We start from the raw sequence: 20,433 nt of genomic DNA on the forward strand, positions 1-20,433 counted from the left end.
GACGTTGTTGAAATGAGATTAACGAGAAAATGGTACGTAACCAGGGAAAAAAGGGCAATATCAAAATGTAGCACCCTCGAAATGCCGGCCTGCGACGGAGGCTAATCGTCATTGACCAATCACCGAGACTTTCGAAGGAACACCGCATCCAACTGATGAAATATGATTTTATGAATAAAAGATATTATTTACCCATATAAAACCAAGTATTGGTCTAAGTTGTATATAAAAAATGTATTACTATGAAATGCATTACATACATTGCAACAAACGATATCTTTATCTTATGTCAGATGTCTTTTTTGCATTTATAAGCTATCTATGACGTCATTTCAGGAAGCCCCGCCATCTTGGGCGAATAGTTGGTGTGTTTTCAGTGCGACGATTAGAGAGGGTTGGAGAGGAACTGTTTTCGTTCTCTTACAGGATATCTGACAACAGACCCCCATGGCAGGCTCCACGTTACAGGTGAGTCGTTTGACTTCGTGTTTGAAATGTTAACATTCCCCTGTTGTTATGAGAAGACGTACTTACTGATGCTCACAACAGTTCAGTAGAAATATTATTTTACTTCTATGTATACGTACGCACTAGTTCACTCACAGTCACAGCAAGCCAATGTGGCTTGGAAACAGTCAAAATCTCCTTGTATGTGATGCACAGTTTACAAACCAGACCCCCCCCCCCTCTCCACTCCTACAACGCTAGTTTAAGTGCGGCCGTTGAATCCGATATCAATGGCCCTAATATCTAATATTGCTGAAGAGTAGAGTAGAGTCACTGACGAAAGACAGTGGATACTGTCTGAAACGTCTGACTGTTTCAAAATCTTATCCAGTTGCTTGAGTAATTATTTTTGGAGTAGAGTAGAGTCTTCGGTCAGGTAGAATGTACTTCGTTTTTTTAAGCCTAAAAAACGATGAAAAATTACACAAATTATTTTACAACTTACAAAATGTGCTATTTGTTGAACTTATAATTTTTTAAATTTTTCATCCCAACAGGATTTGTTTCGTTGTTTAGAAACGTTAACACAGATATTGAACTCAGTCCACAGCAAATAAATCTTCTTCAATTGAGGCCCAAAATAAGCTGAGGTTTGCCCCCTTCAAAACGTTGTAAAATCTGAATGATCACAACAAAGTCACTGCTGTTGGTCTTTTTTCTACATCATATAAAGTTGAATCTACCTTATTACACTGCACAGAGATATTCATATCATATGACTACACTATGAGTGTGAGTCTGTGTCAGTGTGTGACTTAAATTTGTTGTATTGCTTTACATTCTGCAGAGTTTTCTGTCGGCTGAAAGTGTGGCAATGCTTGAAAAAATGACTCAAAGATTAGTTGCAAATGTAAATTTGAATGGAGCTTTTTTGATAAATATAAATTGTTGCCAAAGTCTCCAATATACACAGTACCTTTAAGTTTAATCCTATTTTCATTCATTACTGGCAGTGTGATATTTAGCTGGGGAATTTTTACAGATATATGTAGGGTCTGATCCAGCATTTGTCCATGGCCCTTGTACGGAGTTGGAAAATTTGTCCAAAACCGTTCCTGTCGGGTTGATATTCAGTATCAAATGATTATGATCAATTCTCATGTTACATGTCATTTTTCATTCAAAATTGTATCAAAATCAAGCAACACATGGAATTTACCTTGATTATCCATTTTGAAATACAAACATATCAGCAGCATGGAATTAAATGTCATACAAGGGCAAGAGTACATCAATGCTTTCTTGAGAAATTGCCATCTTTCAGACTGGTATATTGAATAAAACATGTACCTCGAGTTATATTGCTAGACCCTAAACTAAATGTATTACTAATTACATACTCAAAATTAAACAAACAGACAAACAACATTTTGAAAATGTTGATATGGTGATATCTCACACATGCTAATCTCAATGATTTGCTACAATGTTCACATTAATAATCACGTTTCACTGAAATTTGTTATAATTCTTTAACCTTACAGAAAGCTATAGATCTGGTATCCAAGGCAACAGAAGAGGACAAAGCTAAAAACTATGAGGAGGCCTTGAGGTTGTATGAACATGGAGTAGAATACTTTCTACATGCCATCAAATGTAAGTATGAACATGGAGTGGAATACTTTCTACATCATAATGTAAGTATGAAAATGGAGTAGAATACTTTCTACATCATAATGTAAGTATGAACATGGAATGGAATACTTTCTACATCATGATGTAAGTATGAAAATGGAGTGGAATACTTTCTACATCATAATGTAAGTATGAACATGGAATGGAATACTTTCTACATCATAATGTAAGTATGAACATGGAATGGAATACTTTCTACATCATAATGTAAGTATGAACATGGAGTGGAATACTTTCTACATCATAATGTATGTATGAAAATGGAGTGGAAGTATGAAAATGGAGTGGAATACTTTCTACATGCCATCAAATGTAAGTATGAAAATGGAATGGAATACTTTCTACATCATAATGTAAGTATGAACATGGAGTGGAACAGTGTTCTCGCCAGCCTGAAATTTTTACCCGTCATTTAAATTTTCCTGTCGGGAAGAACATATCGAGCGCCGAAGGCGCGAGGCGTCGCGCCGGAGGCGTGACCATCCTAGGGGGGTCCGGGGGTATTCTCCCCCGGAAAATTTTGGAATCTAGACCCTCTGAAACGCTATTTCCTGCATTTTGAGGGGCAAACTTCTTGGTAGAATAAGCTTAGTTTAATGACATCTCTTTCGGTGAAAAATTACACAAGGGTTTCAGGCTTAATTTTGGGGGGAGGCGTGCCGTCGATCATCGCGGTAAGATCGAATGTTCACACACAAGCTACATTTCTATGTTGTATACAATCGGCAAAGAAAAGAAAATCAAGCACAACAAAACTTTATTACGTATCTACGTCCTACAAAAAATACACACAGAATAAGTCGGCAAAATTAAAATTTTTCAACACTTGTCCCTGTAATTATTGAACATAATGAGGAATTTGACACCCTACTTTGAGAAAGAACGCCATAAAGACGTCCTTTTTTCCCCCATGTTTTCCACGGTTAATTTCTCCGGTAACTGCACTGAATGTCTTCAAAAGTTGTCGATTCAAGCCTTCCAACGGCCGCTTTGTCGTGCGTTCCTTGCGATCCCCGCCATTCCTCTAACATCTCGCAAATTCACGCTTAGCTGAAATCACGCGAGTAGCGAGACTCGCATGTCATTGGTCGTTATTTCTTGACGCGACGGAGACGACGCACTGTAATTGGTGGAATAGAATATCTGACGCCTGTTTACCATTTCTTACGGGAAGAAAGCGCATTCAACTCAGCCGCCGCGGCTTGAAACTTTAATAATGTTTTACAGATTACAGAAAGCCTAGCTATAGGAATATTTCTGAATTTTTAGGCTTCTTTGATAACAATAACTGACGGTGAACCGAGAGGGACAAAACAGAAATAAACGTTAGCCCGATGCGACCAGCCAAAACTGTGGGGAGGGCGGCGCATGACGCCGAATTTTCGGCGGCCACCAAATATCCACCACGGCGCTCTTTGTGTGTGGCTAGGGTTGTCGCCGGCGAGCTTTAGAAATGATCTAGATCGCCCTCGTCGCGAACTTCCGATGATCCTCTGGCGTTTTTGCAAAATTCTAAACTCTGTCTAAATATCTTTACACACCGATTTTTGTCCATTAAAAATGACGGGTTGGGCAAAAATTTTGTCCGTCATGAGCGACAAAAACCCGTCAAATGACGGGAGGACGGGCGCTGGCGAGAACACTGGAGTGGAATACTTTCTACATGCCATCAAATGTAAGTATGAACATGGAATGGAATACTTTCTACATCATAATGTAAGTACTGTATGAACATGGAGTGGAATACTTTCTACATCATAATGTAAGTATGAAAATGGAATAGAATACTTTCTACATCATGATGTAAGTATGAAAATGGAGTGGAATACTTTCTACATCATAATGTAAGTATGAACATGGAATGGAATACTTTCTACATCATAATGTAAGTATGAACATGGAGTGGAATACTTTCTACATCATAATGTATGTATGAAAATGGAGTGGAATACTTTCTACATCATAATATAAGTATGAAAATGGAATGGAATACTTTCTACATCATAATGTATGTATGAAAATGGAGTGGAATACTTTCTACATCATAATATAAGTATGAACATGGAGTGGAATACTTTCTACATCATCATGTAAGTATGAACATGGATCCTTCCGGAGTGGAATACTTTCTACATGCCATCAAATGTAAGTATGAACATGGAATGGAATACTTTCTACATCATAATGTAAGTATGAAAATGGAGTGGAATACTTTCTACATGCCATCAAATGTAAGTATGAACATGGAATGGAATACTTTCTACATCATAATGTAAGTATGAAAATGGAGTGGAATACTTTCTACATGCCATCAAATGTAAGTATGAACATGGAATGAAATACTTTCTACATCATAATATAAGTATGAACATGGAGTGGAAGACTTTCTACATCATCATGTAAGTATGAACATGGATCCTTCCGGAGTGGAATACTTTCTACATGCCATCAAATGTAAGTATGAACATGGAATGGAATACTTTCTACATCATAATGTAAGTATGAACATGGAGTGGAATACTTTCTACATCATAATGTAAGTATGAAAATGGAGTAGAATACTTTCTACATCATAATGTAAGTATGAAAATGGAATAGAATACTTTCTACATCATAATGTAAGTATGAAAATGGAGTGGAATACTTTCTACATCATAATGTAAGTATGAAAATGGAGTAGAATACTTTCTACATCATAATGTAAGTATGAACATGGAGTGGAATACTTTCTACATCATAATGTAAGTATGAAAATGGAGTAGAATACTTTCTACATCATAATGTAAGTATGAAAATGGAATAGAATACTTTCTACATCATAATGTAAGTATGAAAATGGAGTGGAATACTTTCTACATCATAATGTAAGTATGAAAATGGAGTAGAATACTTTCTACATCATAATGTAAGTATGAACATGGAGTGGAATACTTTCTACATCATAATGTAAGTATGAAAATGGAATAGAATACTTTCTACATCATAATGTAAGTATGAAAATGGAGTGGAATACTTTCTACATCATAATGTAAGTATGAAAATGGAATAGAATACTTTCTACATCATAATGTAAGTATGAAAATGGAGTGGAATACTTTCTACATCATAATGTAAGTATGAACATGGAGTGGAATACTTTCTACATCATAATGTAAGTATGAACATGGAGTGGAATACTTTCTACATCATCATGTAAGTATGAACATGGAGTGGAATACTTTCTACATCATAATGTAAGTATGAACATGGAGTGGAATACTTTCTACATCATAATGTAAGTATGAACATGGAGTGGAATACTTTCTACATCATAATGTAAGTATGAACATGGAGTGGAATACTTTCTACATCATAATGTAAGTATGAAAATGGAGTGGAATACTTTCTACATCATAATGTAAGTATGAAAATGGAGTGGAATACTTTCTACATCATAATGTAAGTATGAACATGGAGTGGAATACTTTCTACCTGCCATCAAATGTACATGGAGGGGGATACACCATGTACATTCTAAATGGAGAGTAATGCATGCTACAGTGGCTGATGCTTTATCCTGCTTGTTGTACTGTGTGTCATATTAGTAGCTGTGACAGCCATGGTTGAAGTGAGAATAACTACCTTGTCATGTGTACATTAGATGAGGCTCAGAGTGAGAAGTCCAAGGAAAGCATCCGTGGCAAGTGTGTTCAGTATCTGGACAGAGCGGAGCAGATCAAAAAGCACATGAAAAATAAAGATGGCAAAGGTGGCAAGCCCAAGCCAATGAAAGAAGGAGGCAGTTCAAAGTGAGTCACATGGCAGGTGTTGAGCAACACACTGGCATATTACTTTACATGTATAGATTTGTGTGTAGTACAGTAAGAATGCAGTTGGTTTTACATAATGAATGGACAGTAATGCATACTAGTCAACTTACCTTACCTACAGCAATGTTCTTGAAATATGCAAAAGAACCTCACAATTCTTAAAAACTTTTCCGGGATAATTACATTGCCTGTTGAACATATGGATCAAATGTCCCACAAAACTTTGAATTCTGCAGGGTGCGAAATACTTTTTTGAGCCAGGTTGCACGGTGTGCAACCTAGGTAGAAAGCTAGGTTGCCCTTCAGAATTTCAGGTTGCCCCACCTAAAATTCACTGATTTCTTGAAATTATATTTTGTAAGTTTTTTGTTTCAAAATAAAATTCAATGATATACAATGTAAATAAAACGCCACAACCCACAACAAACAAACTTATACAATTCATGTGTTACACTGCAATAGGACTTGTACCTGTACACTATTCTCATCCCTCACATAAAAGTACCTACCGGGCATATTTTCAAAATCTAATAAAAGTACCCCCAGAATAAAATTACCTATATTTTTTATTCGAAAATTCACAGGTGAGTTATTTAATGATATAAAATAGCAAAAAGTACAACTGACAGCTGTCTGTCCTACATATGTACACCTAACAACTGTCTGTCATTCATACATGTATGTGTTATACATATGTGTATACCTGGCAGCTATCTGTCATACATATGTGTACACCAGACAGTCACACATGCTTATCCACATGACAGCGGTCTGTCCTACATACATATACCTGACAGCTGTCTGTCATACATTGTACGTACACGTACACCTGATAGCTGTCTGTCAGACAAACATGTACTGACAACTGTTTTTCCACATCTCACCAGGAAAGACAATGGCAGTGACTCTGATGAGGAGGATCCGGACAAGAAGAAGCTGATGGGACAACTTGAAAGTAAGACTTGGACACACCAAATACATGAGTGCTTCTACTAGAATATCAAGTAGTTTAAATTTGCATCTTGGGAACAAGAATTACAGTCTTTATGGAACTCATTCAAAGAAATTTGTAAAAAATTTAAAAAAAAACAGTTTTATGTTTGGTCTGTTAAGTCATATTGTGTAAAGATACCAAAATACATTATTTTCATATTATCACCAGAATTGAAGTGTTTCTGAAAAAGAAGATAAACATTAACAACAAATATTTACCTTCTGATGCCATATTGAACATTAAATCATGAAAAATCATACTTCCATCTGTTGATTCGTGACACCAGGTAATCAAAATGAATACTGCTTTTTCTGCATGACATCACAGCAGACAATTTGGAACCTGGCACTGTGGGTTGCAAAAACCTTTCTTTTGAAAAGCAAACAATGCTTAATCATTGCAATTTGAAAATCAGGTGGAGACTTTAAAACATCTGCAGTTTCAAAGTTACAAGAAGGCCCAAAGTAGAACTGGCCAATTCGTCCAGATCAGTTCCAAACTATGATGAAAAACTCCTCTCTCTGTCCAGAAATATACTAACAAATCCTCAAACTGATAGCAATGGTGTCTCATTGGTAGATGTAAGTGGTTGTATGGAATGGATATTTATTTATTTATTTATAGTTAACAGTATGTACAAATACGCCACAGATAGTTACTTAAGCAACTATTTTTGGCATATCTTATTACCTGGATGTCTAACCTTCATCAAAGTATGTCCAAATATTTGTGTACTGAGATTTTAGTGAAAGCTTGAAGCTCAAGTCAATGGGATATACATGAGTTGTATGTCCAGATGCAGGTGACATGTCATTATCAAGAAAAGTTTGTTTTCTGAGTAGCATGTTGGTATTGTTTTCATCGACATGTGTAGAAATCTGAGTCAGAAATTTGCATGAAAATCGTTGTAAGCCATGGTAAGTATGGCATGTAAACTACGCACAAAAAGTTTGGAAACTTTACTTTGGTTGATCATATTTCCGTTGTTTCTTGATCAATTTCAATGCATTATATATCGTTAGAAAGCCTGTGTAATTTCCTTTCCTATGATACCCAACTCATTATAATTGCAATCTCATGGAGCGAGCACCAGGCCTGCTTACGCAAGTGGGTTGTAGAAAGAAAGTGCCCAAATTTCCCTTCTAGTGTCAAACACTCAGCTCAGCGCCAAACCCATTTGTGGTGGTGTTGTCCACATTGTGAATGGAACAGTGTATGGAGGAATGTTATGTTCACAGCTACAGATAAGAGTAGATTTATTTCGACTGTTGGATGGGTAAATGAAAGTGTGGGCAACGAGGAGAACCCTACGCTGACTGTTGCACAGATAGACTGACTGATTGTTTTGTTGGAGTCAGTGTCATAGTGTAAGGCAGTACAACGTTAACTGCCAGAGGAAAAACCAGGCTAATCATCCTAAGCAACCTCGATGTGTCAAGACATAGAAACACCTTCCTCAATCCAGGCACATTTCCAAGATCCTTACCTCTGCAATATGCAAGATCTGCAAGATGACAGTGCACGTCCATGCAGAATGAGAGTCATTTCAGACCACCTCCAGGATGCAGGAATACAGAGGATAGAATGGCCCTCCTGCAGCCCAGATCTCAACACAATTGAACACAGTATCAGACTCTGTGATCACTGATCAGCTTGGGCAAGCTGTGCATGCAAGAATGATCAACAGAACAACACTGGTCGACCTGCGACGACTCCTTGTGGAAGAATAGCCAGGGGCCCGTAACAAAACTGGTGACAAGCATGAGGAGGATGTACCGGGCTGTGGTGACAGTGCATGGCTTGTGTACGCAGTATTAAGCCACCTTCATCATAACTGAGGCTCCTTTACGCATTTTGGATGAAGACTATCCTTGGCTTTCATATTGATGTGTTTTGTTGATTTAAGTTTCATATTACCCTCGTACACAAGCCACGTGCTACCAGCAAAAGAAAAAATACTGAATTGAGCGTTTGACATTAGTAGGATAATCTGGGCACTTTTTTTATGTGACCTGCTCGCATAAGCAGGTCTGGTGCTCGTTGCATTACTTTACAACAATATTAAGCTTGGTATCATGGGAAAGAAAATCACACAAGCTTAGTAATGATATATAAATCATTGAAATTGATCAAGAAAGAACGGAGATATGACCAACCAAAGTAAAGTTTCCAAACTTTTTGTACGTAGTTTATATCAGTTATAGCCTCTTGTGGTAATGATCATGTGAAAATTGGCATCTGTACTGGAGACACCAGTGTGATATTAAGATGTGCTGTGTTCCAGGTGCCATTGTGATGGAGACACCCAATGTGAAGTGGGATGATGTGGCAGGGCTGGAGGCAGCCAAGGAAGCTCTGAAGGAGGCCGTCATTCTCCCCATCAAGTTTCCTCACCTCTTCACAGGTGAACTACTGTGTAACATTCATCAGACTCTGTTATAATGTCCACCTGTAAGGATAAAGTAACCTTTTGCTCAATAGAGTGCAGAAGGAAAAGATTCAGATTCAGAGGGACATTTACGTTGACATTGCTGCTTATTTGGCATATTATGTTTTTCTTTTCATTGATATAGAGTAGTGTTGATTACAATTTTCCTACAGACAATTTGATGGAGCATTTTACATGTGCATTTCACTGGAAAGACAAGGTCTGCACTTTTCATTCCATACAGGGTGAACACAAGAATGGATGGACTGGTGCCTGTATAATGGCACTTTGTTCACATGCGTTTATTTTCTCTGCTCTTCACAGGAAACAGGAAACCATGGAGAGGAATACTACTCTTTGGGGTAAGGATCAAGGGACTATTCTGTTTTACCCCAGTTCTTTGCTATTGCCTGTTCTGTACATTCTACATCAAGTTTGTAAAAGCACTAAGTTCATAAAAGCACCAAGCCTGCACTTCTAAATCACCCGATAAATTCAGCTAATAAGTTCAGTTTGCTCCTGACTACCATGCCATGCACATGGGTGCTGGAGGCTGTAGACCTGGCCTGGTCTGGTGCAGGTAACATGCACGATTACCTGCATGGATAGATTTTACCTGCACCACTTTGCTGACAAAGTAGATTTTATGAACTACATGTATGGATGAAATCAAAACTGTTTATTTCTGTATTCTTTTTTTGGTAATGACTATTGCTGTAAACAAAAATCCACTTACACTTCTACTCCCAGAACAGGGCAAGTGCAGGATAGATGCAGGTACATGTAGACACCAGAAATACATGTACTGTACCTGCAATACCTGTTCAATAGCATCCTGCCAATTGAGACATGTAGGACTTTCAAACTTCCAATGTTTTTGATAGCATCTGTAGTATGTGGAGACTGAAGAGATGTTTGTTTTCCAGCCTCCAGGAACAGGGAAGTCCTACCTGGCCAAAGCTGTGGCCACAGAGGCCAACAATTCCACCTTCTTCTCTGTGTCCTCCTCAGACTTACTGTCTAAGTGGCTGGGCGAGAGTGAGAAGTGAGCTCATCATTGTAAACTCAGGGTAGACTCATAATGACATGCATGTACAGGAGCTGATCAAACATGACTGTTAGATTAAGAATGTGATTGAAGAATGTTCTGCTAATTTCAGCTTAACAGTGCACACCCCAGTCCTTATGCAACCAGGGTCCGTGGTAGTCCTAGATTATTGTGGAGTAAGGGGTATCGTTTGTATTGGCCATTGTGTGCCCTGTTACTTAGTGTAGGAATAGATCAAGATCAATGTTGTATAAGTTGTTTTTGATAAATTCTTATCAGCGAATGTTTGCTTCCTGGTATCACTCCGAGGCCACAAACAATGAATCGCCCCAAGAGGGCTTGGCCAATGACGCCACCACTATGGGCTTTCGGCTTGCGTCAGGATATTCAGTATTGTGAGATTTACAGTAACAGAATTCTCTCATAAATCAGATATGTTAGACCCTACGGTTCATGTTTCTTTCTATATAAGTGGCGTTTCCAGGAAAAGATGGTTTTTTTTTTTTGCAATACAGCCTCGCTAATAAAAGTCTCTTAACTATAGGTTACAAGGGGGGCTGGAAACTGGGGTGTGTCCCTTGATGAAGAATCCTGCATGTAATTTTGTATACCTCCCATTCCTCAGGTTAGTGAAGAACCTATTTGACATGGCTCGTCAACACAAGCCGTCAATCATCTTTGTGGATGAGGTGGACTCTCTCTGCAGCGCCAGAGGGGAGAACGAGAGTGAGTCTGCACGTCGCGTCAAGACAGAGTTCCTTGTGCAGATGCAAGGTAAGGGTACGATGGTAACATAAGGCTGTTTACTCACAATCACATATACAATCTCAATAATTATGTTAACAAGAGCTGATGTTTCCTTCATCGGGGCAATAAGAAGGTTTAGCTGCACATTTAACACCTATAACATGCCCAGATTTGTTTCTACACATCCATCTCTTCTCTAAAGAAAGCTTCAATGCCTTTTGTTGATTTGTAGGCAAGACATTGCAATCAAATGAAATCAACAACAGACCCAACCATCTGTATTTCTAATATTATTTTATCTGTTATGTTTATGTTGAACTAAAAGTAGACTGCACAAACCTGACATTGAACAAGAATTGACAGGCAATTAAAGATTTTATGGTTATGACATTTTTAATTTGGAAAGAAATCCAGAATGAAGAAAAATTTAGAATATGGGAACCACCTTAATTTTCCCATTCAAAAATCTGTTGTGAAAATGTGTTATAAAAAAATATAAGTAGAGTTCACAAGTGTGCCTAAACATGATTACTGTATAGAAATAGTACATGTAATCTTACTGCAATTAGTGACCAAACCAGGCCATTCTTACTAACTTAATCTTACATTGTACATGTAGTGTGTTTTTATGATTAGCATTCTTAATTCAATGATGTGTAGATGGGGTGTGCAAAGAGTGCCGTTCTTTCTTGAGCAGGTTTCTATGTTTCTATAGAAAATAGGGACTATAACTACAGTATGAGGACTATTGTGACACCTGAATAACTGTTGTACTCCAGGTGTGGGCAATGACAATGATGGGATTTTGGTGTTGGGAGCCACCAACATCCCCTGGACCCTGGACGCTGCTATCAGGAGACGGTAGGGAATGAACCTAGCAATTTTATAGTTCTCAAGTTCCACAGCCAGACCAGGTATATCAACTGTGACATTTGAACCCCACACTCATTTCACCGTAAGGTAAATCATTTGGTCCCCTATTATTTCTGTCAAACTGTTGTTTGATAGATCCAAGATGAACTGCATTAGTCAGTAAACACCTGTTTTTTTTTAATCTGGTGGATTAGCTATATAAGTTATTCACATAGAATTTAAGAAAGAACACAAAGGTGAATACTAGCATGTCTCAGGGCAACTATTCATAGAGTTTTTGTCTTATTGTACTGAGCTAACATGAATTATGCAAAAAGGTTGTAATTACCTACCCTTGGCCATTGATGGTCTCTTCTACCCAAATTACATTTTGTGTAAGTATTAGATTCCTATCCTTTTAATAGAATGCTAAAATATATATTGTGCAGATGAATTCAAACTTCATAATTCATGCATGGTGATGTTTTTTTTCATCCGTATTCAAATTACATTTGTTACAAGTATGAAATGCCCATCATTTACCACAAGTACAGTGTTTAATTTTGCAAAATAAGTCCTTATCATTTATATAATCGAGTAGCCTGACTGCTTCAGTTAACGTTTTCTATGGATGCGTTCACACGGCATCAAATGGCCACATAGCTAGACTAGCAGACACGAGATGGAGAGGTTTGATTCCTGGCCAGACTTTGTGTCCTTTGGAAAGACACTTAACACAACTTTGCAGCTCCACCCAGGTGTAAAAAGGGTACCTGACTTCAGTTGGGGATGTAAAAGGCAGTGAAAGGAGAGGGTTGGGCCCTGCCTTCCAATACAGCGCCCTAGCTAGACATAGTGGATAACAACCCACTTGCCTTACAGCCTGAAAAAGGCTATGGGACAACCTTTACCTTTTACCTTCTTATGGATGCCAACATTATGATCATCGTACATTGAGTTCTAATGAAGGTTGTGAACTTTCTTCAGTTGGAACAGGCCACTTGTGTCCCCTCTACCACCAATGTTTGAGAGCAGATACATGTAGGTTGTTTTTGTTGTGCAGGTTTGAGAAGCGTATCTACATCCCCCTGCCAGAGGAGCATGCTCGTACCACCATGTTCAAACTCCACATCGGGAACACACCTCACAACATGCCCGAAGGAGACTTTAGGGAGTTGGGCAAGCGAAGTGATGGGTAAGAAAAAATACCCCACACACCCTTCATCCTGCTTTTGTTCATTCTTTCTTCTCAATTGTATTGCGCCATTAGCTAATTCAAAAGTTAGGGCTTTAAAACAAGACAGTTAAGCTATTAAAAGTCACAGCTCCTTGAAAAGGACCAACATTTTCAAGGAACACAGGATGGTTTGCACAGTATACATCAATGCCACTATGGTATATGTACAATGTCATGTACATAATTGATGATGTGGCTGCCAAAGTTCTTCTCAATTCTCATGTGCCTCTACTATAAATGCAAATAAAAACAGAGGCTTTGAACATTTGTACTTGTCCTAATAATTGTACAGTATTGTGTAGGATTATGTACATTTGTATTATACAACCAGCAATTCACATTGATAACACATACTGTAAACATATCCAGACGTGTGGAAAATTAAAAATAAAAAAAATGCCAATACATACCGTAGTATACACACTTATTGGCTGAGTTGCAACATCAGGAAACATCAAATATTTTCATGAACCTAGACTACATGGACAATTGGACATGTATGTAGCTTTGCCAATCAGATTCTCACTGCATAGTTCTGTCTTCGATATACTTCATCAGAATCACAAGGGGGCATGCCGAATTTGAATTTTCTATCAAGATTGAAACATCTCATAATGAAGTACTGTTTTCTGATGTGATGAAGTGCAATCCACTCTGCATAAGGGTCACTCCCATCCCTACATGAATCTTGTTAATGACTATGGTACTGTATAGTATAGCAGCATCTCTGTCACATCTTGCTCATACATTTGTGTGTACATGTACTACACTGCACATGTACATGTGTCTTTGTGTACCAAGAACAATTTTATGTCAAATAGGAATCATATGTATCAAAAGTAAATGCTTCCTCCTCAAAAACCATGTTAGATTTACATTTCAAGTAGTGGATGAGCACAGTGTAACTTGTAAGGCTGTGTTATGCTACCAGTAGTAGGACTAGAAGTGGTTGAAGAAATTCTTGATAAGATGATAGTAAGTAAGAATATGTCAGGTCTGACCCAATGTGTGCCCAACAGGTACTCAGGTGCTGACATTGCTATTGTTGTGCGGGACGCCCTCATGATGCCTGTCAGGAAAGTCCAGTCTGCCACACATTTCAGAAAGGTCAGGCTCTCTCCTACCTAATCTGGTCTCTGTGTGCTGAGAGTAACAGTGTCCAATTTTGTTCACCGATAAGTGTCTGCTACTTGAGTTACATTTACATCATATATACTTACCTTACTTTACTTTGTCTGGCTATTTCTACCTCTACTCTAGGTGGAGTAGATGATTTAGTATTATCATTAAGTAAATAGTCATGTGTGAATCCCTTAATGATATTATCACTTCGTTTTGTTAAAATCAACATCCATACAAATTTCCTCTGAAGTATTCTCAGAGATGACACTGTGGTTCATGCACATTCATATCTAAGATATGTGGACCATGTGCCTTGTTTTTGGGGTTTTATTATCTTCGCCGAGTACTATAGTACTCGGAGAAGATTATATTTTTGGTTGAACCAGCTGTTTGGTGGGTCTGTATGTATGTCAAGAGCATAACTCAAGAAACCTTCGTTGAATCTTTATGATTTTTGGTAGGTGTGTAGTGGTTGTACAAAGGAAGGTCAAGTTCGAAAATGATTCCCCTGGCATTTTCCATCGGTCCTGCAGCGGGCTTTGTGTGGATGTGTATTTGTATGTGGACAACATAACTCGAGAAGCTGTAAATGGTTCTGTATGATATTTAGTGAATGGGTAGGGTTTACAGAAAGGAAGGTCAAGTTCGATAATGGGCCTTCTAGCGGGTACCTAAGGTACTGCAGTGGAGCTTCAAAATTTTGGGGCATATTTTCTGAAAGTGCTATGGTCATGGTTTTGTGTGATAGATAGTTCATGCCACAGGAATTAAGTTGTGTAAGTTTGGGCCCCCTAGCGTCTTGTTTGGAACTGCAGTGGGTGTTTTTGTTTTGACCTTCGGACATGAATTACTTGAGAAGGGGTCAACAGATCGTCGTGAAGTTTTGTATGTAGAGAGCTCAGATGGTGCTTAACACAATCAATGACTAATTATGCAAATCCGGAGCTAATCTGCATAATTAGTAAGGATAGTTTGTTAATCCATTACATTCCATAATGGGGCATGTGACAGTGTTCCCGAAACAGGTCAACAGAGGGCCTTGCCTAAAAGTATAAATAAACAGATGTGGCACATAAATAAACAGAAGGGGCAGTCTCACTACACTCCAAGCAGATGTGTGGGTCCGGTTGGTTTTTAACATGTTCAGTTAAGGCATTTTTGTCCAACACACGGTTGGTGACATAAAGGAAAGGGGACAAAATAGAAAGGCTGACAAAAACACCTAAAAACATGTGAATAACCAGCCGGACCCACTCCTCTGCTCAGAGAGTACACTGCACCAAAACTGCACCACTGCTAGGTATGGAAAAGTCAATGTACTATGTCTTTCAAAATGTGGATGATATGGAATAAAGATTTATTCTATTCATATATATATATTGAATGCACCATTTCATCATCACTTTCAATATTTTGTCAAGACCAGTTATAACATACATCAGCACACTAGACGTATACTGTAATTCTTGTTTCTTTCACTGTTTTCACTGTCACCTCTGGACCGTGAACTTATCATCACAATGAAAAACCTATTTATGATTCCTCCACACATCCTTTCTGTAAATCACTTGCTACCACTGTGAAGTTAAAGTTCAGTAAAAATGTCCCTTTTTCTTACACCGCGAAATTTTGTTACCGTGAACTTAAAGTGAACAGTATACTAACTGTTAGTCCTGTACCACCAAACGATTTTAACCCTATCTAGACTGGACTCACCCCCCCCCCCATCAATCATAACTTCCAAACGGTATGGTGTATGATCAAATTTGCAGGGGGTGATAAGCATGTAATTATTAATCACTCTCAGCTATAATAAGCCTTGATTATTTGGCGAAGATAATGTGTTCGTGGAACTCTAGTTTATGTATGTATGTACATGTATATAGCATCGATAGCTGACAGTTTGCTGGGACAAGATAGAGTCTGGCTGGTAGAGTCTGGCACTGTCTGAAAGGGACTGTTTTACAATGATAGACAACATTTTAAGGGTGAAGACAACATTTGCTTTCAGGGGTTTTATAACATGCAGTAGAAGTCACGTGGTGAAAAATACATCACCCTGACATCCACAGGACCTCCAGCCAACCCTCAACTGAAGAGACTAGAATTGCCTTTGCGAGGCTTAGAAGGATGCAGGTTTAGTGGGAAAATTGTATAAGGAAACTGGCCATACTTTTTTCATAATTGTGACACTGGAAACATGAGAAACGGCAGGATATAAATTATTTACTGAACCTGTTGTATTGATTGGAAACCTGGAGTTGAATTAGATTCTTAAATCATAGTTGTTGCCTGCGAATATTTCCTGGGGGTTTGTGAATTAATTTAGGTTCTTTTTGAAGTGATACTTTCTTGAAAGTGTTTCCTGGTCCAATGTCTCAGAGTGACAGGAGCCTTCATGATCAGTGGTACTGGAGAAACAGGAGTCTTACAGATTCTTGTTCAGTTGTGCAGCCATGCCAAACTACATCCGGACCAGGATGTATGACCTGACCTGTTTTTGAACTGTTATGTACATGTACATGACAGGGAGGTTAAAACTTTAATTACTATTGGGAAACCTTGATGTTTAATACTGTATCTCTACCTGGAATTTAACAAATTGCATTAGACCTGGTCTAACTGAAAACTGTTGACTTGCACATCATACCCTAGAGGATAAGGTATTCTGCTGTACAGTTGAATGGCACAGAATCATGATAATGTGATTTCCCAGGTGCGAGGTCCATCCAGGGATGACCCACAGGTCATAGTTGATGACTTGTTGACGCCCTGCTCACCAGGCAGCCCTGGTGCTGTAGAGATGGCCTGGACAGATGTACCATCGGACAAGCTGGCCGAACCTGTGGTTACTCTAGTAAGCACTGCCTTCACTTTTGTCCTATACATCAGGGGTGCATTATTAGTAAGCATTCCCAAAAAATTTATGAAAAATGCAGGAAGAACTATGTGAAAACATACAAATGTTTTTTTTTTTTAAATGCACATAGCACTATGCAAAACGTACGAATCCAGTGGAAAATACAAAATGGCTATTCATGCCAACTGCTGCCTGGGTCACGTGACAAGCAGGATATTCAAGATGCAAGATGGCGTTGTTGAGCTGCAGCGATGGAAGAAGATGGTGTGACACGCTGAAATGAAGCGAAAGTGTAGCTCATAGGCTATCAGATACTTCTTGGCGACATTATATACCCGTTCAATTCCTTAAAGTGTTTATGACACCAAGATACATTTTCTTATTTTCTGTAGTAGGAATAGTATCATTCAATGAATATAAACGTTTAAAAGAAATACACACCCTTCTTAAGTTATTTAACAATGAACCGTAAGAAACCATACTTCCAGCTCTTGATTTTTCTGATCTTCCCACTAGGTAATTACATTAATCAGTGATTCCGATGACGTCACAATGAACATGGCAACCGGTTCGGAACCTTGCACTACAGCTTGTGAAAAACATTATTTGATGACCAAACAGTGGACAATTATCGTGAATACATACAATATTTAGACATTTCAATATTTAGTTTCTTTGCTTCTCAAAAGAACGTTCTTTCCGAAACGCAGTTCAAAGTTCCAAACCGGCTACCATGTTCATTGTGACGTTATCGGAAGAGTAAAGTCACTGATTAATGTAATTACCTGGTGGGAAGAATCACAAGCTGGAGGTGTGATGTTTTGATGGTTCGATGTTCAATAACATCTGAAGGGTGTATATTTTGTGCAAATGTCTATGTTATTAAACAATATTATCATGGTTTGTGTTATTTCAGGAAATTTTTTATTTTGATGTCATTGGTGTCTTACACACTTTAAAGTCACAATGTCATGGGTAGAAACACTTGAGAAATATACCTTTTCCCACCGCAGGGGTTGGCCTTTTTCCATAAGATTCGTAAGTTTTGCATAGTGCTTCATGCGTTTTTCATAAGATTTGTACGTATGCTGTAAGATTTTTGCTAATGCTTAGGCACCCCTATACAAGTAAGCTTTTGTAAAGCTATGCACATTTATTCTCCAAAGTAATTGCTTTTGACTGCAACATTGTGTTGGTGTGTAAACCCGTGTACATGTGTGGCTGTGGTGATTTCAGAGTGACATGATGCAGGCCCTGAGCAGGACTCGGCCCACTGTCAACGAGAATGACCTGACAAAACTGAAGAAGTTCACAGAAGACTTCGGCCAGGAGGGATGAGCTGACCAGTGACACCAGGAGGAACAAGTGACACTTAAAGATATTAAATAATCCTGACAGTCTGACTTGCTACAAAATAAATGGTCTGATATTGGGTCATCAATATAAACTCCCACAACTGAAGTTGCCGGAGTGGTAAAGCCAAGAAAGAAAACTGACAAGCTGATCAATGTACAGAAAAGTTGTAACTTTGGGTTGAACTGCTGATAGTAAGAGTAATTACAGTAGAGCACTATCTCTTTCATGTATATAAATATGTATTTAGTAGGTTTATCAGCATTATACTTCAACTTAGGACCTATAGGTAAGGCAGAAGGGGTGAATATAAACAGCTGGTTTGGTAAAGGCATGTGCTAAATTATTTTTGGAGAATCTGCTGTAGTGCGTCATAATTTTAAGTGCATCCAGAAGTGGTAGATGTTGGGCCTGTGGAGAAGTTTGAAGAAACTGACATTATAATTGTTTAAATTGAAGTGAAATAGAATATGAAAAAGATGCCTTTAACAAATTATGCACAAACTTGTACATGTATTTTGGTATGCACTACCGCTACTAGTACTATATTCGGCCAAGCACTGAAGTTTGCTGTTGTTTATTTTACATTTTAGTTACTGCTATATAGAATCAACTTGATTTAGCTGGTCTACATTTTCTAAAATACATTAAGTTTTGTCAGTGACAATACATCAACATAGGTATGTCTTGAATGGCCTCAACAAGGAAAACTTACAAAATACAGTTTCCACTCTATGGTATTATGCATGTATGTTATGTACTTACATTTTGTATTCCACTGGTCTGCCTTATCAAATTTAATTTGTGCATCCCCGGATCCCAAATCCTTGTTCTTCTGGCCTATTGTCAGCCAGTCAGATGTAGATTTTGTTTTTTTAATCTATGCTAGGGCCTCGTCCTCAGCATCAGCAACAGAACTGGATAATGTTCATTATACAGGGCGCTGACGAGTGGCGCTGAGTTAGGCGTTTACTTTACGTTTAAAGTCCACACACTCAGATTTAACATCCACACACTCCCCACAGCAGGACTCCATGGACACAGCTGATCTCAGGCTGAGTACATTTCAAAACTCTAACTTTTGCTTGAGTTTTAGAAGTTTTCATGATTTTTGCTCATCAGACAAGGGCCTACCAGAAAGGAATGATTTATGCAAGCTAAAGGGATTCCTAACATCACAAGTATACAGTCACACATTGTTCTTTGTCTTTTGTAATGTATTTCCAAGTAACATATCTTTACTACCACTAAATCACTCATGGCAGCCATTGACTCTATATTAGTCAGTCTATGACACTGGCATCGCCATGCAGGCTGTACTATACAGTCTCATTTTATTGTTCTCACATTCAAGCCTAGCCAAGGGAGTGGCATTTCTGCCTGACAGCATTAGATTTTAAATTCTAAAGTACAGCGTTTAAATATTTGGGATCATGTATAATGTATCTATATGTTTATAAAGACCTGTCCTCTTGGTGTTATTATAGTCAAGCGTAACAATCTTTAAGAAGTCAACTTTGGTTTGAGTGTTAAGTATGGTAAGTACAGTCACTGTATTTAACCTTTTACATTGGCATACAGCCAGGGTGTTATCTTAGGGTTCACTTGGTACGTTTGTCGTTTTCTGTCTAGTGCGGATATAGTGTGTTTTGACAGTCAAATAAATGATTTCTGTTACCAAGAAAATTAAAATTTTAAAACATTCTGATTTTGTGTCATTTGTGAATAGGGATGGAAAATGTTCCAACCAACAAGAATTTTTCTTTCAGCCACTTCTTGTACTGTCTTGTTAATCCTGTACAGGTATTCAGTAGTTTGTAGCAATCTCAAAATATCCTTAT

The 20,433-nt window shown here is 38.1% G+C and overlaps 1 protein-coding gene across 2 annotated transcripts; it reads left to right on the forward strand.

Annotated features, from left to right (window-relative positions):
* The first annotated feature begins 318 nt into the window (after nucleotides 1–318).
* Nucleotides 319–20,297, forward strand: LOC136438189 (vacuolar protein sorting-associated protein 4-like). Of its 2 annotated transcripts, XM_066432932.1 has the most exons (13): nucleotides 319–468; nucleotides 1,992–2,103; nucleotides 5,783–5,930; nucleotides 6,839–6,906; nucleotides 9,230–9,349; nucleotides 9,698–9,735; nucleotides 10,300–10,418; nucleotides 11,047–11,195; nucleotides 11,948–12,029; nucleotides 13,084–13,215; nucleotides 14,277–14,364; nucleotides 17,096–17,236; nucleotides 18,476–20,297. In XM_066432932.1, the coding sequence occupies exons 1-13, from the start codon at nucleotides 448–450 to the stop codon at nucleotides 18,575–18,577; spliced, it is 1,320 nt and encodes a 439-aa protein (XP_066289029.1). In that variant the 5' UTR covers nucleotides 319–447; the 3' UTR covers nucleotides 18,578–20,297. The 2 variants fall into 2 exon arrangements, with proteins under 2 accessions (XP_066289029.1, XP_066289030.1); XM_066432933.1 differs by lacking the exons at nucleotides 319–468; nucleotides 1,992–2,103 and adding an exon at nucleotides 4,539–4,596.
* The last annotated feature ends 136 nt before the right edge of the window (nucleotides 20,298–20,433 follow it).

Source organism: Branchiostoma lanceolatum, chromosome 7 (genome assembly GCF_035083965.1).
Source record: "Branchiostoma lanceolatum isolate klBraLanc5 chromosome 7, klBraLanc5.hap2, whole genome shotgun sequence".
Classification (NCBI taxonomy): Eukaryota; Metazoa; Chordata; class Leptocardii; order Amphioxiformes; family Branchiostomatidae; genus Branchiostoma; species Branchiostoma lanceolatum.

Coding starts and splice junctions, on each gene's coding strand:
- LOC136438189 (XM_066432932.1), top strand. CDS start 448: ATGGCAGGCTCCACGTTACAG. Junction 9,736..10,299: donor GAGGAATACTACTCTTTGGG/GTAAGGATCAAG, acceptor TTTGTTTTCCAG/CCTCCAGGAACAGGGAAGTC. Junction 10,419..11,046: donor TGGCTGGGCGAGAGTGAGAA/GTGAGCTCATCA, acceptor CCCATTCCTCAG/GTTAGTGAAGAACCTATTTG.